At 52.3% G+C, this 21,019-nt stretch overlaps 1 protein-coding gene across 3 annotated transcripts in view; it reads right to left on the reverse strand.

The window, feature by feature from the left end:
• NARF (nuclear prelamin A recognition factor) overlaps positions 1–14,183 on the reverse strand; it is a 34,234-nt gene extending 20,051 nt beyond the window's left edge. For all 3 annotated transcript variants that reach the window (XM_012452653.2, XM_012452652.2, XM_012452651.2), the window contains exons 1-3: positions 14,082–14,183; positions 12,723–12,800; positions 4,267–4,410 (exon numbers count right to left, since the gene is read on the reverse strand). In XM_012452653.2, the coding sequence (XP_012308076.2) occupies positions 4,267–4,410; positions 12,723–12,800; positions 14,082–14,108 (249 nt within the window). In that variant the 5' untranslated portion in view covers positions 14,109–14,183. The remainder of the gene's footprint in view (positions 1–4,266; positions 4,411–12,722; positions 12,801–14,081) is intronic.
• Between the last annotated feature and the right edge of the window lie 6,836 nt (positions 14,184–21,019).

Raw genomic sequence — 21,019 nt, forward strand, 5'->3', positions numbered from 1 at the left:
CCTGACCAACAAGGAGAAACCCCATTTCTACTAAAAATACAAAATATTAGCTGGGCGTGGTGGTGCACGCCTGTAAGCCCAGCTACTCGGGAGGCTGAGGCAGGAGAATCACTTGAACGCAGGAGAATCACTTGAACCCAGGAGGCAGAAGTTGTGGTGAGCCGAGATCACATCATTGCACTCTAGCCTAAGCAAAAAGAGCAAAACTCCGTCTCAAAAAAAAAAAAAAAAAAAATCCTTAAACCAAAACTAGACATTGGCAGCACAGTAGAAGACAGATTCAGATAAAAAGAGTTGGCTGGGCACAGTGGCTCACGCCTGTAATCCCAGTACTTTGGGAGGCCGAGGCAGGTAGATCACCTGAGGTCGAGAGTTTGAGACCAGCCTGACCAACATGAAGAAACTCTGTCTTTACTAAAAATACAAAAAAATTAGCCAGATGTGGTAGCGCACGCCAATAATCCCAGCTTGAACCTACACTCCAGCCTGGGCAACAAGAGCAAAACTCCATCTTTAAAAAAAAAAAGTCAAGGCGCAGTGGCTCACACCTATAATCCTACCACTTTGGGAGGCCGAGGTGAGCGGATTATCTGAGGTCAGAAGCTCAAGACAAGCCTGGCTAACATGGAGAAACCCTGTGTCTACTAAAAATACAAAAACTAGCTGGATGTGGTGGTGCGTGCCTGTAATCCCAGCTATTCAGGACATTGAGGTAGGAGACTTGCTTGAACCTGTGAAGGGGTAGCTACAGTGAGCCAAGATTGCCCCACTGCATTCAAGCCTGGGTGACAGTGCGAGACTCCATCTCAAAAAAAAAAAAAAAAAAAGAAAAAGAAAAAAGTCAAGAAATAGACATGCAGCAGGAAGATGGGGGTGGAAGTAATGAGAGAGAGAGAGAGAGAGAGAGAGAGAGAGAGAGAGAGAGAGAGAGAGAGAGAGAAGGAGAGCGGGCCAGGTGCGTGGCTTATGCCTATAATCCCAGCAGCACTTTGGGAGGCCAAGGTGGATGGATCACTTGAGGCCAGGAATTCAAGACTAGCCCAGCCAACACATGGTGAAGGCCAAAAAAAGGAAAGAAATGGATGTACATCTTTCGACATATTAGAGAGGTGAGATATTTCAGGTAAATAGGGAAAGAACAGAAGATGCTGGAATAATTGGACTTTTTCAAATAGAAAAGAATGTATCTGGACGGACGTGGTAGCTAACGCCTGTAATCCCAGCATTTTGGAGGCCAAGGTGGGCAGATTGGAAAAAACTGAATTTGATACTGAATGTGACCAGAATGGCTGCACGTAGCTATGTGCCCCTATCACTAAGAGGAGTATAAAGTGACACAGACACTTTCAAGAGTGTTTTGGCAAAAACCGTTGACATCACAGAATTAAGTCTCTAGTAGTCTGCAAAGCTGTATCATAATTGAGTAAGTCTGTTCAACATAATAAAATGGCTGAAGCCATTCTGTTCTCTGAAAGACCAGGGGCGAACAGGTGGGGACGGGTGTGCAAGGTTAACCTGGCTGTTGGCTGAGGGGCATCTCCTGGTTTGGACCATCCTAACCAGGCAGCCTGCTGTTTGCTAATGGAGCTCCCATGCAATGCATGCAAGTCAAGAGCACACCCAGACAGGACTAATGCTGACAACCCAAAGGACACGCTTTTTTTTTTTTTGAGACAGAGTTTCGCTCTTGTTACCCAGGCTGGAGTGCAATGGCGCGATCTCGGCTCACCGCAACCTCCACCTCTTGGGTTCAGGTAATTCTCCCGCCTCAGCCTCCCGAGTAGCTGGGATTACAGGCACGCGCCACTATGCCCAGCTAATATTTTGTAATTTTAGTAGAGACGGGGTTTCACCATGTTGACCAGGATGGTCTCGATCTCTTGACCTCGTGATCCACCCGCCTCGGCCTCCCAAAGTGCTGGGATTACAGGCGTGAGTCACCGCGCCCGGCCCCCAAAGGACACGTTTCTATCTGCAATTGTGATTCTAGGATTACAAGCGTCACGAGCAGTGGTCAATGCCTGTTATCCTAACACTTTGGGAGGCTGAGGCAGGAGGATTGCTTGAGCAGAGGAGTTCAAGACCAGCCTGGGCAACATGGCAAAACCCCTTCTCTACAAATAACACAAAAATTAGGCAGTTGTGGTGGCATACATCTGTAGTCCCAGCTGCTCTGGGGGCTATAGGAGCCTCTAGAGGTGGGAGGATCACCTGAGCCCTCCCACTGAGTCAAAATGGTGTCACTGCACTCCAGCGTAGGTGAGACCCTGTCTCAAAAAGAATAATAAGGCCGGGCACGGTGGCTCACGCTTGTAATCCCAGCACTTTCGGAGGCTGAGGTGGGAGGATCATGAGGTCAAGAGATTGAGACCATGCTGGCCAACATGGTGAAACCTCATCTTTACTAAAAATACAAAAATTAGCTGGGCGTGGTGGCACGTGCCTATAGTCCCAGCTACTCGCGAGGCTGAGGCAGAAGAATCATTTGAACCTGGGAGGTGGAGGTTGCAGTGAGCCGAAATCACAGCACTGCACTCCAGCCTGGTGATAGAGCAAGACTCCGTCTCAAAAAACAAACAAAATAAAAAAATTTTAAAAAAGAAAGAAAAAATTGTCATCTACATGAGGTCAAGAGACTGAGACCAGCCTGGCCAACATAGTGAAACTCCATCTCTACTAAAAATACAAAAATTAGCTGAGCATGGAGGCTGTGCCTTGTAGTCCCAGCTACTTGGGAGGCTAAGACAGGAGAATTGCTTGAATCCGGAGGTGAAGGTTACAGTGAGCCGAGATTGCGCCATTGCACTCCAGCCTGGTGACAGAGTCTCAAAAAAAAAAAAAATTGTAATCTAACTGATGCCGGATGACTTGTCCAGAAGATGCCATGAGGGTGAGTGGTAAACGCTGAGAAGGCTGCTTGGCTGTCCCCTCTTCCACGACACTGGCACCAGTCAGCGTTTCTCAAGGCCCCCACCTCGCTGCAGCATACTCCCTGGGCAAAGCAGGACGCCGAAGCTTCCCAGGAGGTGAGGGCATGTAAAGCGACACGTGCTTTTTAGCCTCATCTGCCTTCGTCTCGTTCTTTTTCACCCGTGATACGGTCTGGCTCTGCGTCCCCATCCCAATCGCGTGTGAAACTGAAGGCCTGGCGGGAGGTGACCGGGTCATGGGGGCGAATTTCCCCCTTGCTCTTCTCGTGACAGCGAGGGAGTCCTCATGAGATCCGGTTGTTTGCAAGTGTGCGGTACCTCCCCCTTCACTTGCTCTCTCCTGCTGCCACATGAAGACATGCTTGCTTCCCCTTCGCCCTTCTGCCACGATTGCTAAGTTTCCTGAGGCCTCCCCAGCCATGTTTCCTGTAGAGCCTGGAGAACTGGGAGTCAATGAAATCTCTCTGCTTTATAAATTACCCAGTGCCAGGTACTTCTTTACAGCAGTGCGAGAATGGACTGATACAACCTGTCTCGCGGAATGACAAGAGGTACCTCTAGCTCTGTACAGGAGGTCTGCTGGGACGAGCTAGGAAGGAGCTCTGGGAACTTATGCTTCCTTGGAGCGTCTCAGCCTTGTCTCAAGCTGATAGGTCTATCAGAACATAACTCCCGTCTCCGAAAACATGCTGCGGAGGCAGAACAGCATGGACTCCAGCTCTGTGCTGCCTGCATGATCTCCATCACTCATGTTACCTGACCTCACCAGGCAGAGGCCCCGCTTAAGCCACAGGAGCCTGAGGGGTGGTGCCAGCCCCCCGCCACTGTCTGAGCATCGTTAAGGGAGCATGAAGGCCGGGTGCAGTGGATCAAGCCTATAATCCCAATATTTGGGAGGCCTAGGCGGGTGGATCACCTGAGGTCAGGAGTTCAAGACCAGCCTGACCAACAAGGAGAAACCCCGTCTCTACCAAAAATACAAAATTAGCTGGGCGTGGTGGCACATGCCTGTAATCCCAGCTACTCAGGAGTCTGAGGCAGGAGAATCGCTTGAACCCAAGAGGTGGAGGTTGCGGTGAGCCGAGATCGCACCATTATACACCAGCCTGGGCAACAAGAGTAAAACTCCGTCTCAAAAAAAAAAAAAAAGGGAGGGAGCATGACATTGACTGATGGAGAGGTTTGGAAGAAGGTCCGAGAGAGACGTTAACAACACAGGGAAAAGGCTGAGATGCGCATCCGACGTCCCCGCAGGGGCTTCTGGGCGGGAAGCCAGGCCTCATCCCGACTCCTCCAGGTCAGCTCCCAGCATCAGCAAATGCCCTGAACGCCTTACCTTATTAAGGTTCAGAACGCGGAAGAAGTCCTTGGCATTTTGCTGGGAAAGTTGGACTCCTTCCTCTGCAGTCACACAGCTGTCACATGCCAGGCAGTCACTCAAAAATATCCTGGCATCAGCCAACTTGTGGAATTCTCCCTTCTATGAAAAAAAGAAGACGTTTTTGTGTGATTATTCAACAAATGCTCTTGAATGTGCTTCTTTAGAGAGGGTAAACATCCATATACAGGATTCACAGTGAACACTGGAGACAATACCAACGGCCAGGCCCGGTGCTCAAGGGGCTGGAAGCAGGACAGTCTCTGCCACTGAGCAACTCAAGGTGGAGGGGCACAGGGCCCAGCCCATGATGACACTAGGGAGCCATGCAGATGACAAGGGTGGAACCCGGCCCTGGCACTGTCATGAGGTAGGAAGTAAATGACACTTCTGTGTTCCGGAAGCTGACCCCACTGGCCCTTCCATCCTCCTAGACCCCTTCCTCTTCGGTGCCTGTGATCCAGCCTCTGACTGCTCCTCTAGCTCACCGTCCAACAGCTCCCTGAGGCTGCCCGCAGCCCTGGCCTCTCCCTTGAGCTCAGAATTTGTACAACTCAGCGCTGGCTCTGGGTTTGCACTTAGACACGTAACAAGATGCCCATCCTCACCTGGATGCAGTCACTCTTTGATGCCCTCCACCCTCTCCTTCCTGACTGGCTCCTGTGCCCCCCGACATCTGCTAAAACATAAACCACACCTCTGCTCAGACAGCTGCCTCTCACACAGAGGCCCGTCTGCCTGGGTCCCATCACAGCCCCCTTGGGCTGAACACGTCCAACCCACTGGCCCCTGTTGCTCTCGCCATCCCTCAGCATGAAGCGCTCCATGAGAGCCCAGGCCCACCCTGGGGCCTTCAGCAGAGAGGACGGCACCACCGCGTCACCCATCTCTTCCCTCCCCACCCATCTGTCTTCACGTAGCTGACTGCTAGCAGCCGTCTGTCCCTCCTTGCTACAATGTAAGCTCAGGAGAGTTCCTGGAACGCTGTCTTGTGCTCTTGTTCCCCCGCATCTCCAAGAGGCACTGTACACAGAAAGCGCTCAACAAGTAACTGGTGAGTGCACTCTGAGTCCTCTGAAGCTCACTGGAGTCATGCCAGTAAATCACAGGAGCTCCTCAGGTAGTCCACGCATTTGTTTTTCTTTAAAACACGATTTGACAGGAGACAGCTGTGGATGTGCCCCTTCCTTCCATAGGCAGCTCAGGTGTCACCTCCGCCTCCTGCCTACGCATGACCCCACGTCCCTGTGAAGCCTACTCACCCTGGGATCTTATTCTGATGCCGATGGACACTAAGGAGGTCCGCATGAGGCTCAACAGTTTGTGCTTCTAACGAGCTCCAAGTGGGGCGAAGCAATTGCTCCACTCCAAGCATCTGGTGCCCGTAGCTGCACGATTTCTGCCTCCACAGCCCATCCCGATCAAGGTGCCCATGACCAAACTGTACCCCCACCCAGCAGCACCTCCCCGCAAACTGTACCCCCACCCAGCAGTGCCTCCCCCCAAACTGTACCCCCACCCAGCAGCGCCTCCCCCCAAACTGTACCCCCACGCAGCAGCGCCTCCCCCCCAAACTATACCCCCACCCAGCAGCGCCTCCCCCCTAAACTGTACCCCTACCCAGCAGCGCCTCCCCCAAACTGTACCCCCACCCAGCAGCGCCTCCCCCCAAACTGTACCCCCACCCAGCAGCGCCTCCCCCCAAACTGTACCCCCCAGCAGCGCCTCCCCCCAAACTGTACCCCCACCCAGCAGCGCCTCCTCCCCAAACTATACCCCCACCCAGCAGCGCCTCCCCCCTAAACTGTACCCCCACCCAGCAGCGCCTCCCCCCAAACTGTACCCCCACCCAGCAGCGCCTCCCCCCTAAACTGTACCCCCACCCAGCAGCGCCTCCCCCCTAAACTGTACCCCCACCCAGCAGCGCCTCCCCCCAAACTGTACCCCCACCCAGCAGCGCCTCCCCCCAAACTGTACCCCCACCCAGCAGCGCCTCCCCCCTAAACTGTACCCCCACCCAGCAGCGCCTCCCCCCCAAACTATACCCCCACCCAGCAGCGCCTCCCCCCTAAACTGTACCCCCACCCAGCAGCGCCTCCCCCCAAACTGTACCCCCACCCAGCAGCGCCTCCCCCCAAACTGTACCCCCACCCAGCAGCGCCTCCCCCCAAACTGTACCCCCACCCAGCAGCGCCTCCACCCCAAACTATACCCCCACCCAGCAGCGCCTCCCCCCTAAACTGTACCCCCACCCAGCAGCGCCTCCCCCCCAAACTGTACTCCCACCCAGCAGCGCCTCCCCCCTAAACTGTACCCCCACCCAGCAGCGCCTCCCCCCAAACTGTACCCCCACCCAGCAGCGCCTCCCCCCAAACTGTACCCCCACCCAGCAGCGCCTCCCCCCAAACTGTACCCCCACCCAGCAGCGCCTCCCCCCAAACTGTACCCCCACCCAGCAGCGCCTCCCCCCAAACTGTACCCCCACCCAGCAGCGCCTCCCCCCAAACTGTACCCCCACCCAGCAGCGCCTCCCCCCAAACTGTACCCCCACCCAGCAGCGCCTCCCCCCAAACTGTACCCCCCCTGCAGCGCCTCCCCCCAAACTGTACCCCCACCCAGCAGCGCCTCCCCCCAAACTGTACCCCCACCCAGCAGCGCCTCCCCCCAAACTGTACCCCCACCCAGCAGCGCCTCCCCCCAAACTGTACCCCCACCCAGCAGCGCCTCCCCCCAAACTGTACCCCCACCCAGCAGCGCCTCCCCCCAAACTGTACCCCCACCCAGCAGCGCCTCCCCCCAAACTGTACCCCCCCTGCAGCGCCTCCCCCCAAACTGTACCCCCACCCAGCAGCGCCTCCCCCCAAACTGTACCCCCACCCAGCAGCGCCTCCCCCCAAACTGTACCCCCACCCAGCAGCGCCTCCCCCCAAACTGTACCCCTACCCAGCAGCGCCTCCCCCAAACTGTACCCCCACCCAGCAGCGCCTCCTCCCCAAACTGTACCCCCACCCAGCAGCGCCTCCCCCCAAACTGTACCCCTACCCAGCGGCGCCTCCCCCCCAAACTGTACCCCCACCCAGCAGCGCCTCCTCCCCAAACTGTACCCCTACCCAGCAGCGCCTCCCCCCCAAACTGTACCCCCACCCAGCAGCGCCTCCTCCCCAAACTGTACCCCCACCCAGCAGCGCCTCCCCCCAAACTGTACCCCTACCCAGCAGCGCCTCCCCCCCAAACTGTACCCCCACCCAGCAGCGCCTCCCCCCAAACTGTACCCCTACCCAGCAGCGCCTCCCCCCCAAACTGTACCCCCACCCAGCAGCGCCTCCTCCCCAAACTGTACCCCCACCCAGCAGCGCCTCCCCCCAAACTGTACCCCTACCCAGCAGCGCCTCCCCCCCAAACTGTACCCCCACCCAGCAGCGCCTCCCCCCAAACTGTACCCCCACCCAGCAGCGCCTCCCCCAAAACTGTACCCCTACCCAGCAGCGCCTCCCCCAAACTGTACCCCCACCCAGCAGCGCCTCCTCCCCAAACTGTACCCCCACCCAGCAGCGCCTCCTCCCCAAACTGTACCCCTACCCAGCAGCGCCTCCCCCAAACTGTACCCCCACCCAGCAGCGCCTCCCCCCTAAACTGTACCCCCCCACCCAGCAGCGCCTCCTCCCCAAACTGTACCCCCACCCAGCAGCGCCTCCTCCCCGCCTTGCCACCAGACATGCTGTGTGTACCCCAGTCCTTCCAGATCCGTTTTCAGGGTCCAGGGCTGATTCCCACCTCACTCCTCACGTTCTTCTTACTCCTCCTGCCTTCCACACTGGTGCACTCTGCAGAAGCCTGCTCCCTTTTATCAGGCCCGTTGGCCTCACTCTGCCCAGGGCAGCCCGGCCACCTGCACTTCCAACAGCATTCTCCTCTCCAAACCCCAGAGTCACACACTACAGAAGGCCCAGTGTCTGCGGAGCTCAAATTGCACTCCCTTCCCTGCACTATTTCCTCCTGTCTCTACTCCTCTGGCAGACTTGCCCAGGCCCACCACCTCACCAAGGCTCTCCAAGCTGCCACCAAGTGGCTTCCTGCAATTCCTCCCCTACTCCACCAGCTTAGGTCGGCGGCCTCCATCACCTGCTCTAAAACAAACACCTGAGTCATCCCCACACACAGTCTCCACAGCTCTGCACTGTCACTGACCTGGCCAAGGGGAGCCACTGTCCCTCCCCAGAGCATGTCTGTCCACACCCTACTCTTGCCTGGAGTGCCAGTGCCCTTCCCTACCTTCCCACCCTGAAGTCTGACCACCCTTCAGGGTCCACTCCATTAACTCCAACCCAACTCCTCTCACGCTAATTGTGTCCGCCACTGATCTGGCAGGGCGCCCGCTCAGGCCATGTACATGCATCATCTCATCCTCACCACAGTCCTGGGAGGGAAGAAACCCTACTCCCCATGCCTCTGATAAGGAAATGAGGCGCACAGGGGTTAGGTATCTGTCCAAGATGACACAAGCAGAGGGCAGGTGTGGGAGGCCCTGGGTCCCGCCACTCAGGCGCACTGGCCCCAGTTGGCTCCAGGGCTCCAATGCACCCTATCTCTCTTCTGCCTGTGGCCAGCTCTTCGGGTGCTTGTCTCAAGCCCTGTTGTTCCCTAAGCCCCACAGTCCCCACAGCACAGCACTAGCACACAGGGCAACGGGAAGAACACCTGTCAGATTAACCACAGCAAAACTACTAAACTTAAGGAGAAAATATGCTTCTGCCATATTGCCAACTCTCCATTAATAAATTGGTACTAGTCGGCCGGGCGCGGTGGCTCACGCCTGTAATCCCAGCACTTTGGGAGGCCGAGGCGGGTGGATCACGAGGTCAAGACATCGAGACCATCCTGGTCAACATGGTGAAACCCCGCCTCTACTAAAAATACAAAAAATTAGCTGTGCATGGTGGCGCGTGCCTGTAATCCCAGCTACTCGGGAGGCTGAGGCGGAGGTTGTGGTGAGCCGAGATCGTGCCATTGCACTCCAGCCTGGGTAACAAGAGCGAAACTCCGTCTCAAAAAAAAAATAAATAAATAAATAAATAAATTGGTACTAGTCCTTTTAAGGGTAGAGTGACCTTAGCCTCTCCCAACACCCTTCACTCAGTAAAACAGGGATAATGGCAGGACTTCCACATAACACTTCTTCTGGGCATGAAATGAGACTGCATGTAAAATCACATTTTTTTTTTTTTTGAGACGGAGTTTCACTCTTGCTGTCCAGGCTGGAGGGCAATGGCGTGATCTTGGCTCACTGCAACCTTGGCCTCCTGGATTTGAAGCAATTCTCCTGCCTCAGCTCCCGAGTAGCTGGGATTATAGGCATGCACCACCACGCCTGGCTAATTTTATTTTTTCTTGAGACAGAGTCTTGCTCTGTTGCCCAGGCTGGAGTGGCGCAATCTCAGCTCACTGCAACCTCAGCCTCCCAGGTTCAAGCAATTCTCTGCCTCAGCCTCTCAAGTAGCTGGGATTGCAGGCGCTTGCCACCATGCCTGGCTAATTTTTTGTATTTTTAGTAGAGATAGGGTTTTACCATCTTGGCTAGGCTAGTCTTAAACTCCTGACCTTGTGATCCACTTGCCTCGGCCTCCCAAAGTGCTGGGATTACAGATGTCAGCCACCATGCCCAGCCTAATTTTGTATTTCTAATAGAGACAGGGTGTATCTATGTCGGTCAGGCTGGTCTCAAACTCCTGATCTCAGGTGATTCGCCCACCTCGGCCACCCAAAGTGCTGGGATTACAGGCATGAGCCACCGCGCCTGGCCATAAAATCACATTCTTTTTTTTTTTTTGAGACGGAGTTTCACTCTTGTTACCCAGGCTGGAGTGCAATGGCACAATCTCGGCTCACCGCAACCTCCACCTCCTGGGTTCAGGCAATTCTCCTGCCTCAGCCTCTCGAGTAGCTGGAACTACAGGCACGCGCCACCATGCCCAGCTAATTTTTTGTATTTTTAGTAGAGACGGGGTTTCACCATGTTGACCAGGATGGTCTCGATCTCTTGACCTAGTGATCTACCCACCTTGGCCTCCCAAAGTGCTGGGATTATAGGTGTGAGCCACCGCGCCCGGCAAAATCACATTCTTGAGAGCCAGGCTCAGAGTACATATCCAATAAACAGAAACTGTCACTACTAGCTAAGAAGAATTTAAAAATGAGAACTGAACTAGAATAGAAAAGAGGCTGGATGCAGTGGCTCACACTTGTAATCCTAGCACTTTGGGAGGCTGAAGCAGGTGGATCACCTGAGGTCAGGAGTTTGAGACCAGCCTGACCAACATGGTGAAACCCCATCTCTACTAATTTTGCATTAATTAGTGGAGATGGGGTTTCACCATGTTGGTCAGGCTAATTAATACAAAAAATTACCCAGGCATGGTGGTTCGCGCCTGTAATCCCAGCTACTTGGGAGACTGAAGCAGGAGAATTGCTTTAACCTGGGAGGTGAAAGTTGTAGTCAGGTGAGATCATGCCACTCTACTCCAGCCTGGGCAACAAGAGTAAGACTCCATCTCAAAAAAAAAAAAAAAAAAAAGGGAAACCATTAGAAAAATTTAACTACAGAATCATGAAATTTGAGTTGTTTTATAAATTACCCATCTCAATACCCATTTTATAAAATGCAGTTTCCTATTTTAAAAAAATCAGCTGGGACTGGGTGTAGTAGCTCATGCCTATAATCCCAGCACTTCAGGAGGCTGAGGCAGGAGGATCATTTGAGCCCAGGAGTTCAAGACCAGCCTGGGTAACACAGTGGAACTCCATCTCTGCCAAAAAATACAAATAAATTAGCTGAGCACGGTGGTGCACACCTGTAGTCCCAACTACTAGGGACGCTGAGGCAGGAGAATCACGTGAGCCTGGGAGGTCGAGGCTGCAGTGAGCCATACAGTGAGCCATACAGTGAGCCACTGCACTCCAGCCTGGGTGACAATGAGACCCTGTCTCAAAAGGGGGTAAAAAATAAAGGAAGAAAAGAAATTCAACGTTACACCACATTTTCTTTGTTCCTAATGCAGTGTAGTGTGCTCTGAGATGACAGGCCTTGGATGCAGTGTAGTGTGCTCTGAGAAGATAGGCCTTGGATGCAGTGTAGTGTGCTCTGAGATGACAGGCCTTGGATGCAGTGTAGTGTGCTCTGAGATGACAGGCCTTGGATGCAGTGTATGTGCTCTGAGATGACAGGCCTTGGATGCAGTGTAGTGTGCTCTGAGATGACAGGCCTTGGATGCAGTGTAGTGTGCTCTGAGAAGACAGGCCTCGGATGCAGTGTAGTGTGCTCTGAGATGACAGGCCTCGGATGCAGTGTATGTGCTCTGAGAAGACAGGCCTCGGATGCAGTGTAGTGTGCTCTGAGATGACAGGCCTTGGATGCAGTGTAGTGTGCTCTGAGATGACAGGCCTTGGATGCAGTGTATGTGCTCTGAGATGACAGGCCTTGGATGCAGTGTAGTGTGCTCTGAGATGACAGGCCTTGGATGCAGTGTAGTGTGCTCTGAGAAGACAGGCCTTGGATGCAGTGTAGTGTGCTCTGAGATGACAGGCCTTGGATGCAGTGTAGTGTGCTCTGAGATGACAGGCCTCGGATGCAGTGTAGTGTGCTCTGAGAAGACAGGCCTTGGATGCAGTGTAGTGTGCTCTGAGATGACAGGCCTTGGATGCAGTGTAGTGTGCTCTGAGATGACAGGCCTTGGATGCAGTGTAGTGTGCTCTGAGAAGACAGGCCTTGGATGCAGTGTAGTGTGCTCTGAGATGACAGGCCTTGGATGCAGTGTAGTGTGCTCTGAGAAGACAGGCCTTGGATGCAGTGTAGTGTGCTCTGAGATGACAGGCCTTGGATGCAGTGTAGTGTGCTCTGAGAAGACAGGCCTTGGATGCAGTGTAGTGTGCTCTGAGATGACAGGCCTTGGGCCACCAACTGACTGTCTTGCACATGTAGTTACTAGCCTCTTCAAGTTTTATTTCAGTCTTTTTTTCTTTTTCTGAGACAGAGTCTCACTCTGTCTCCCAGGCTGAAGCTATAGTGGTGCAATCTCAGCTCACTGCCACCTCCGCCTCCCAGGTTCAAACAATTTTCCCGCCTCAGCCTCCTGAGTAGCTGGGATTACAGGCATGCAGCACCACACCCAGATAATTTTTGTATTTTTAGTAGAGGTGGGGTTTCACCACGTTGGCCAGGCTGGTCTCGAACTCCTGACCTCAAGTGATCCACCCGCCTCGGCCTCTGAAAGGGCTGGGATTACAGGCATGAGCCACCACACCAGCCATACTTCAGTCGTCTTTAAAGCAGTGATGTACATGGTGTTGTGAGTCCCCACAGAGAAAAACAGTAGTAACAAGTTACCCTGGGCTGATACAAAACTGACAAATCTACTCGCCTCTCCACTTTCCCGGGCTGGACTCGGCGCATCAGCTGACAGATTCTCCCGGTCATCAGTTTTTGTTTTCTTACATTCCTTATAAAAGCAAAGAAACATTATTAATGAACTTTTAATTCGTCTCCATTGAGAAAAAGTGCACACTCTGGCCAGGTGCGGTGGCTCACGCCTGTAATCCCAATGCTCTGGGAGGCCTAGGCGGGCGGATCACCAGGTCAGGAGATGGAAACCATCCTGGCTAACACGGTGAAACTCTCTCTCTACTCAAAATAAAAAAAATTAGCCGGCTGTGGTGGCACGTGCTTGTATTCCCAGCTACACCTGAGGCTGAGGCAAGAGAATCGCTTAAACCAGGGAAGTGGAGGTTACAGTGAGCCAAGATGGTGCTACTGCACTCCAGCCTGGGTGACAAGAGAGAAACTGTCACTAAAAAAAAAAAATTAAAGAAAATGTGCACCGTCTGACCAATTAAGCTCATCATGTATTTCTACCCTTTCTTTTTTTAGTTTTAATTCTTGTTTATTCATTTTGAGACAGAGTCTCACTCTCTTCCAGGCTGGGGTGCAGGGGCGAGATCTCGACTCAGCAACCTCCGCCTCCCGGGTTCAAGCGATGCTTCTGCCTCAGTCTCCCGAGTAGCTGGGATTACAGGCGCGCATCACCACGCCCGGCTAGTTTTTGTATTTTTGGTAGAGACGGGGTTTCTCCATGTTGGTCAGGCTGGTCTCCGGTGATCCGCCCGCCTCGGCCCCGCAAAGGGCTGGCAGGCATCACAGTGCTGAGCCACCGCGCCGGCCTTTCATCCCTTCTACCGAAACAAAAGCGCAGGGACTAAGGACAGACGCACGTCTCCGTTGCTCGCGATACGGGTTAACCTGCCTGGACGCAGGTGCACCGCGAACGCCACGCGGCCGCCACGGGGGATGAAGCCCCGCACGCGGCGCTGGGAGGCTCCGCGCGGTGTCCCGGAGAGAAGAGCAAGCCCCGGCGCAGCATCCCCAGGAGCCCGTTTCGGTCGTAACGGCTACAAAAGCCCCTGCGTGCGCCGCGCGGCTGTGGCCGCGGCCGGGAGGCAAGCGCGGAAGGCGCCGGTCAGCAGCCCCTGCCCCGGCCGCTCTGGGACCCCCAGCGGGGCAGGTTTGAAAACGCCTAAAAACCCTTCGAAAGGCTCGGATCATTCCCGCCGCGACCGGTGTTTACTCGGACTGTGCTGAGCGGCACGAGGCTCGGCCCGCGTTCGTTTCCGCGCCCGGCGGCGTGGGACGGAAGACCGAGCCCGCCCCGCAGAGCGCAGCTGACCCCGCGCCGGCCGGAGCCCCACGGGACAGGCACCAGACGCGAGCCGCCCCGGGCGCTCACCTTGCGCGTGCAGTGCTCACACTTCATCTGGAGCGCGGCGGGCGGGAGGCCGGGCGCCTGAGCCTGAGAGAAGCACCGGGAGTCGCGGACACCGCTGCCAGCCGCCCGCGGCCCTTTGTTGTCCTCCCCCGGCGCGTCCTCACCCCCGACGGCTGCGCTCGGCCAATCAGAGCACCGGGAGAGGACAGGCCGCACCCCTGGACCAATAGGAGTGCGCAAAGGGCAGGGCGGCCCCATCCCACGGGTTCGTCTAGGCCAATGACAGTGTCTGGAAGGGGAGGGCCAGGCCCCAGAGCCAATCGGAGTGCGCGGGGCGGAGCGCAGGCTCATCTACGTACTGCGCCGCGGGGCCCGGGTCCTTGCACTCGTCTCCGCTTCTTGTGGGTCCTGCGGCGGCGGCCAAGCTCCGTTTGCCAGGGAGTGGGTGAACGCGCGGGGTGTCCCGAGGCCAAGCCGGGGCCGTTCTAGTGTGCTTGGTCCGGCGATCACGGGGCCGCAGGCCCCTGGGCTCTCGGGGCCGGGCTTGCTTAGCCAGCGCTGCGTCTTAACACTCGCCTTACTCGCGGCTCCTGACAGGGCGGGGAGGGGTGGGGGGAGGCACAGCCCTCGTCCGCCGCCATGGCCGCTTCATGGCGTGTCACGTAGGCCCGGCGAGGTGACAGCGCGCATGCGCGGCGTGCCTGGGCGGAACCAGGAGTGATGGACCCGGAAGGACGAGGGGAGATGCTAAATGATGGCCTTCTGACATTCGCGTGCGTTCATGTGGATAATTTTACCAAGTACATTGATTTGGGCCCTTACACCTTACAAAGTAAAGAATAATAATTATTCCTCCAAGAAATTGATTTCAGCTAAGCAAAACATTGATACAGGTCTATAATGGAAGTATTGGATTCCTCTGATAATTATAAACATTTTACGAAATCAGTGTATGTGTGTTACAGAAATCAGAAATGAGAAGAACATGTCTGGAAGAGTGTGGCATAAGAAAAATAACTTGTAGGTGTTTTGAACAGACACCAGCAGTTCTCAGGATTCCACATGTTAGAGCCTGTCTTCCTGTCTTCTGAGAAATGAAATGAAATCCAAAGGACCCCAGCTGACTGCAGGGAGCCCCTCTTGGCTAAGGAGATCCCAGGGTAACCTTGAGAGTTCTCAGCCATGACAGATGGGAGAACAGATGTTGTCATGCCCCAGCCTTAGCTAACTACTATTAGGCTTTCTTCGCTAAGAGCTTAACGGAAACTAGCCCTTTCCAAAGACTCCATCACCGATAACAGCCCTTTGGTTTGCAGTTTCGACACAGCTGACCAGTATTCCTTACTAATAAGAAACCACTGACCCTGGAGTGCTTATGACCAGACTACATGCCCCTCAGGAAGGGGCCTGAAGCTTTGCTGTGCTTGTGTATGTTTCTCTTTTCACAAATATTCATGACTTCTCCTGCAGCTTGCTAAATATGTATGTTTACACACTGCTCAGCATAGATTCCTGTTCCCTTGCCCCTCCCTGGAAGTGTCAGTTTCTGGCTTCCGGCCAGAGGCAGCTTCCCTGCCTGTCAGAATGGCCACCCTCCAGGCTGAAACCCTTTATGAGAAATAAAGCTCTCCTTTCCAAATTTATGAACCTCATCATTCTTCAGCTTGTCATGGCCCATCAGGTTTCTCCTGCCTGCTGCACAAAGTCAATTCATTGAGACTGCAGCATGACAGGAACAAAAGAGTTTAATTGACACCTGACAGGCCACACAGAGGACAGAGTTATTACTCAAATCAGTCTCTCCAAAGGCTCACAGGTTAGGGTGTTTGTGGACAATTTGGTGGGCAGGGGGCTAGAGAATGAGTGCTGCTGATTGGCTGGGGATGAAATCACAAGGGTGTGGAAAATGGTCCTCAAGCACTGAGTCTGCCTCTGGGTGGGGCCACAGGAACCAGTTGAATCCTGAGTCACAGGTTGGTGTGGGTTCACTCTGAAAAACATCTCAAAAAACCAATCTTAGGTTCTACAAATACTGATATTATCTTTAGGTGCAATTGGGGAAGTTGCAAATCTTGTGATCTCTGGCCACATGAATCCTGAGCAGTAATGGATTGTGGGAAGTATGCTGATGTTTTAGCAGAGGGCAGGCCCCTCCCACAATCCTAATCTTGTGGCCTTTCATTAGCTTTACAAAGGCAGTTTCAGCCCCAGAAGAGGGAGGCCATAGTTTTAGGAAGGGACTATTTATCATCCTTGCTTCAAGGTTAAACTATAAACTCCTCCCAAAATTAGACTGGCTTATGCCCCAGAATAACCAAGGACAGCTGGGCTGTCAGAAGGATGATGGAGTTAACTATGTGAATTTTTTTTTTTTTATTTGAGACAGGGTCTCACTCTATTACCTTGGCTGGAATGCAGTGGCATGATCACAGTTCACTACAGCCTCAACCTCCTTGGCTCAAGTAATCCGTCCACCTCAGCCCTGCCAGGAAGCTGGGACTACAGTCTCGCACCACCATCCTGGCTAAGTTTTAATTTTTTTGCAGATACAGGGTCTCCCCATGTTGTCCAGGCTGTTCTCGAATTCCTGGACTCAAGTGATCCATCTCAGCCTCCCAAAGTGCTGGGATTACAGCTGTGAGCCACTACACCCACCCTCTCTCACTATCTTAATCTTTGCAAAGGCAGTTTCAAGTTGACATTTCAAGTTGAGGCTGGGCACCGTGGCTCACACCTGTAATCCCAGCACTTTGGAAGGCCAAGGCAGGTGAATCAGTTGAGGTCAGGAGTTTTACATCAGCCTGGACAACATGGTGAAACCCTGCACCTACTAAAAATACAAAAAAATATCCAGATATGGTGGTGCATGCCTGTAACCCCAGCTACTCAGGGGGCTATGGCAGTAGAATCACTTGAACCCGGGAAACGGAGGTTGCAGTGAGTTGAGATTGCACCATTGTACTCCAACCTGGATGACAGAACAGAATTCTGTCTCAGAAAAAAAAAAAAAAGGTGAAGCAAACATCCCTCTTACCTCTGGGGGTCACAAAGTCCAAATAAATATTTAAGACTATTCCAGTTCTAGAAAACCCACTAGAATCTTTTAATTTTTTTAAATTTTATTTTTTCTCCTAACCTTACTGTGTTGCGAATTGTTTTCTATTAAAAATATTTTTGGCTGGGCACAGTAGCTCAGGCCTGTGATCCCAGCACTTTGGGAGGCAGAGGCAGGGAGATCACCTCAGGTCAGGAGTTTGAGATCAGCCTGACTGACATGGTGAAACCCTGTCTCTTTTAAAAATAGAAAATTAGCCTGGTGTGGTGGTGGGCGCCTGTAATCTCAGCTACTCATGAGGCTGAGGCAGGAGAATCGCCTGAACCTGGGAGGCGGAGGTTGTAGTGAGCCGAGATCGGACTGTTGTGGTGGTGGGCGCCTGTAATCTCAGCTACTCACGAGGCTGAGGCAGGAGAATCGCCTGAACCTGGGAGGCGGAGGTTGTAGTGAGCCGAGGTCGGACTGTTGTGGTGGTGGGCGCCTGTAATCTCAGCTACTCACGAGGCTGAGGCAGGAGAATCGCCTGAACCTGGGAGGCGGAGGTTGTAGTGAGCCGAGGTCGGACTGTTGTGGTGGTGGGCGCCTGTAATCTCAGCTACTCACGAGGCTGAGGCAGGAGAATCGCCTGAACCTGGGAGGCGGAGGTTGTAGTGAGCCGAGGTCGGACTGTTGTGGTGGTGGGCGCCTGTAATCTCAGCTACTCATGAGGCTGAGGCAGGAGAATCGCCTGAACCTGGGAGGCAGAGGTTGTAGTGAGCCGAGGTCAGACTGTTGCTCTCCAGCCTGAGCAACAAGCGAAACTCCATCTCAAAAAAAATTTTTTTTACTTACAATTTCCAGTTTGTATAGCTTTTTACAAATGTGTCAATAAAATCCAGCAGATGTTAAGCCTCTGGATTACTCAAATTCATGTCAGCATCTCTCAGAAAACATCTCCCCTCAACTTCAACTTGAGTAAAAGGATAATTTTAGGTTGACATTTGTATATATTTTTTGTTAATGTTTAAAAAATATAACTGGCCAGACACGGTGGCTCATACCTGTAATCCTAGCACTTTGGGAGGCTGAGGCGGGTGGATCACCTGAGATCAGGTGTTTGAGACCAGCCTGGCCAACATGGTGAAACTCCATCTTTACTAAAAATACAAAAATTCGCTGGGCATGGTGGTGGTGCGTGCCTGTAATCCCAGCTACTGGGGAGGCTGTGGCAGGAGAATTGCTTGAACCCAGGAGGCAGCGGGTGCAATGAGCCAAGACTGTGCCATTGCACTCCAGCCTGGGCAACAAGAGCGAAACTCCGTCTCTAAAATAAACTAATAAAAATAAATAAAATAAAAACATAATTGTAATATGGTTAAAGGCACACATTGAAATCAGTTAATTTTTTTTAATCAAAAAGCCAATGTCTAGTTTTCCACATTGTCTCATAATTTTTTTTACAGTTTGTTTAAATCAGGACCTAAATAAGGTCTAGTATGTTCCATTAGTCTGTATTACAAATGGTTTATATGTTTCTTAAGTCTCTTTTGTTTTTCTGTGAGTTTATGGAAGACATTGAAAAGCCTTTTTTTGTTGAAAAACAACTTGATTTTGACATAACTTGAGGCCTACTTAGAAGTGGCAGAGTTCAGGATGGGCATGATGGCTCATACCTGTAATCCCAGCACTTTGGGTGGCCTAGGTGGGCCGATCACCTGAAGTCAGGAGTTTGAGACCTGCCTGGCCGACATGGCAAAACCCTGTCTCTACAAAAAATAAAAAAATTGGCTGGGCGTGGTGGCGCATGCCTGTAGTCCCAGCTACTCAGGAGGCTGAGGCAGGAGAATCGCTTGAACCTGGGAGGCAGAGGTTGCAGTGAGCTGAGATGGTGCCATTGCACTCCAACTTGGTCAACAGTGGGACTTCGTCAAAAAAAGGTTGCTGAGTTCCTGATCTTAAAGTTGTTGTTCTTTGTATATATTATTTAAAAATCAGGTCAGTTGCCTGTAGGGGTTCCCATGTTGACAAAAAGAGTGTAACTGTAAGATATTTGAAGAGACGGCCAGTCCTGGTGGATCATGCCTGTAAACCCAGCACTTTGGGAGGCTGAGGCAGGCAGATCATGTCAGGAGTTCAAGACTATCCTGGTCAACATGGTGAAACCCCATCTCTACTAAAAATACAAAAATTAGCTGGGCATGGTGGCACACATCTGTAATCCCAGCTACTTGGGAGGCTGAGGCAGGAGAATCGCTTGAACCTGGGAGGCAGAGGTTGTTGTGAGCTGAGATCACACCACCGCACTCTAGCCTGGTGACAGAATGAGACTCTATCTCTCTCTTTCTCTCTCTCTCTCTCTCTTTTTTTTTTAAATAGAGATAGGGTTTCACCATATTGGCCAGGGTGGTCTCAAACTCCTGACCTTGTGATCCGCCCACCTTGGCCTCCCAAAGTGCTCGGATTACAGGTGTGAGCCACTGCGCCCAGCCTTGGCTCCATCTCAAAAAAAAAAAAAAAAAAAAAACCCACCACAAATTTGAAGAGATTCTGTGCCAAATATGAGTGACCAATGGCTGGTGACACAGCCCTTAGGAGATCCTGAGAGCATGTACCCAAGGAGGTTAGGCTACAGCTCGGCTTTTAGGAAGACAGATGACATTAGTCAATACATGTAGATGTACATTGGTTCAGTTCAGAAAGGTGGGGTAACCTCAACTGGGGGGTTTCCAGGTCTTAGGTAGATTCAAAGATTTTCTGACTGGCAATTGGTTGAAAAAGTTATTGTCTAAAGACCTAAAATTAATAGAAGGGAATGTCTAGGTTAAGATAAGGACTTGTGGAGACCAAGATTTTCATTAAGCAGAGGAAGTCTCCAGGTAGCAGGCTTCAGAGAGAATGGATTGTGCTGCTCTGTTTTCTTTTTCTTTTTTTTTTTTGAGACAGTGTCTCACTCTGTTGCCTAGGCTGGAGTGCAATGGCATGATCTCGGCTCACTGCAACTTCCGCCTCCCAAGTTCAAGTGATTCTCCTGCCTCAGTCTCCTGAGTATCTGGGACTACAGGTGTGTGCCACCACACCTGGCTAAATTTTTTATTTTTAGTAGAGACGGGGTTTCGCCACGTTAAAGGTCAGGCTGGTCTCAAACTCCTGATCTCTCGATCCACCTGCCTTGGCCTCCCTAAGTGCTGGGATTATAGGTGTGAGTCACTGCACCCAGCCGGATTGTGCTTCTTATCAGAGTTAATTACCTCCTGGAGCAGGAAAAAACCTGGCAAGGAACAGCGATCCTCTACAGAATGTAGATTTTCCTCACAGGGGACAGCTTTGCAGGGCTATTTCAAAATACACTAAATCGATATGATGTGGGGTAGAGTACTTAGATTTCTTTCAGGCCTGTTATCTGTCATGTGATCCCATACTGGAGTCAGGCTGGAATTTGGTGTCATTGCTACAGAATCTACTTTGCAGCCTCAAGATCTGTTTCAATGTTAATACTGATCAGCTCTGTGGCTGAATTCCAAAAGGGAGGAGGGAGTGAGGTATGTCAGTCTCCCCTTTCCCATCACTGCCTCATCCAATGTTTCAGGATAACTTTGGAATACCCTTGGCCAATAGGCAGGATCTAGTCAGATGGTTGCAAGTTAGAATTTTATTTTTGGTTTACACCTGCAATTGCTGAGTGTATCCTTATAGAATCCTTTAGTACATTCTTGTCTTCCAAATTTCCAGTAATTCACTCTAGAAGCTGGTTCACATTCGGGTTAAATTTTTTCTGGCCAGACTACTTCATAGATGGTGTTGTGTACTTCTGATATCTAACTGACCTTTTTCTGATGTTAATTAGCAGTCATTGATGACATTGCCTAGGTCCAATAATTCACAGGGTGATGTTTTAATCCTACTGTTTCTTCTTTATTTATTAGCC

This window comes from Aotus nancymaae, unplaced genomic scaffold (assembly GCF_030222135.1).
Source record: "Aotus nancymaae isolate 86718 unplaced genomic scaffold, 86718_ANA_hifiasm-v0.15.2.pri h1tg000089l, whole genome shotgun sequence".
Lineage (NCBI taxonomy): Eukaryota > Metazoa > Chordata > Mammalia > Primates > Aotidae > Aotus > Aotus nancymaae.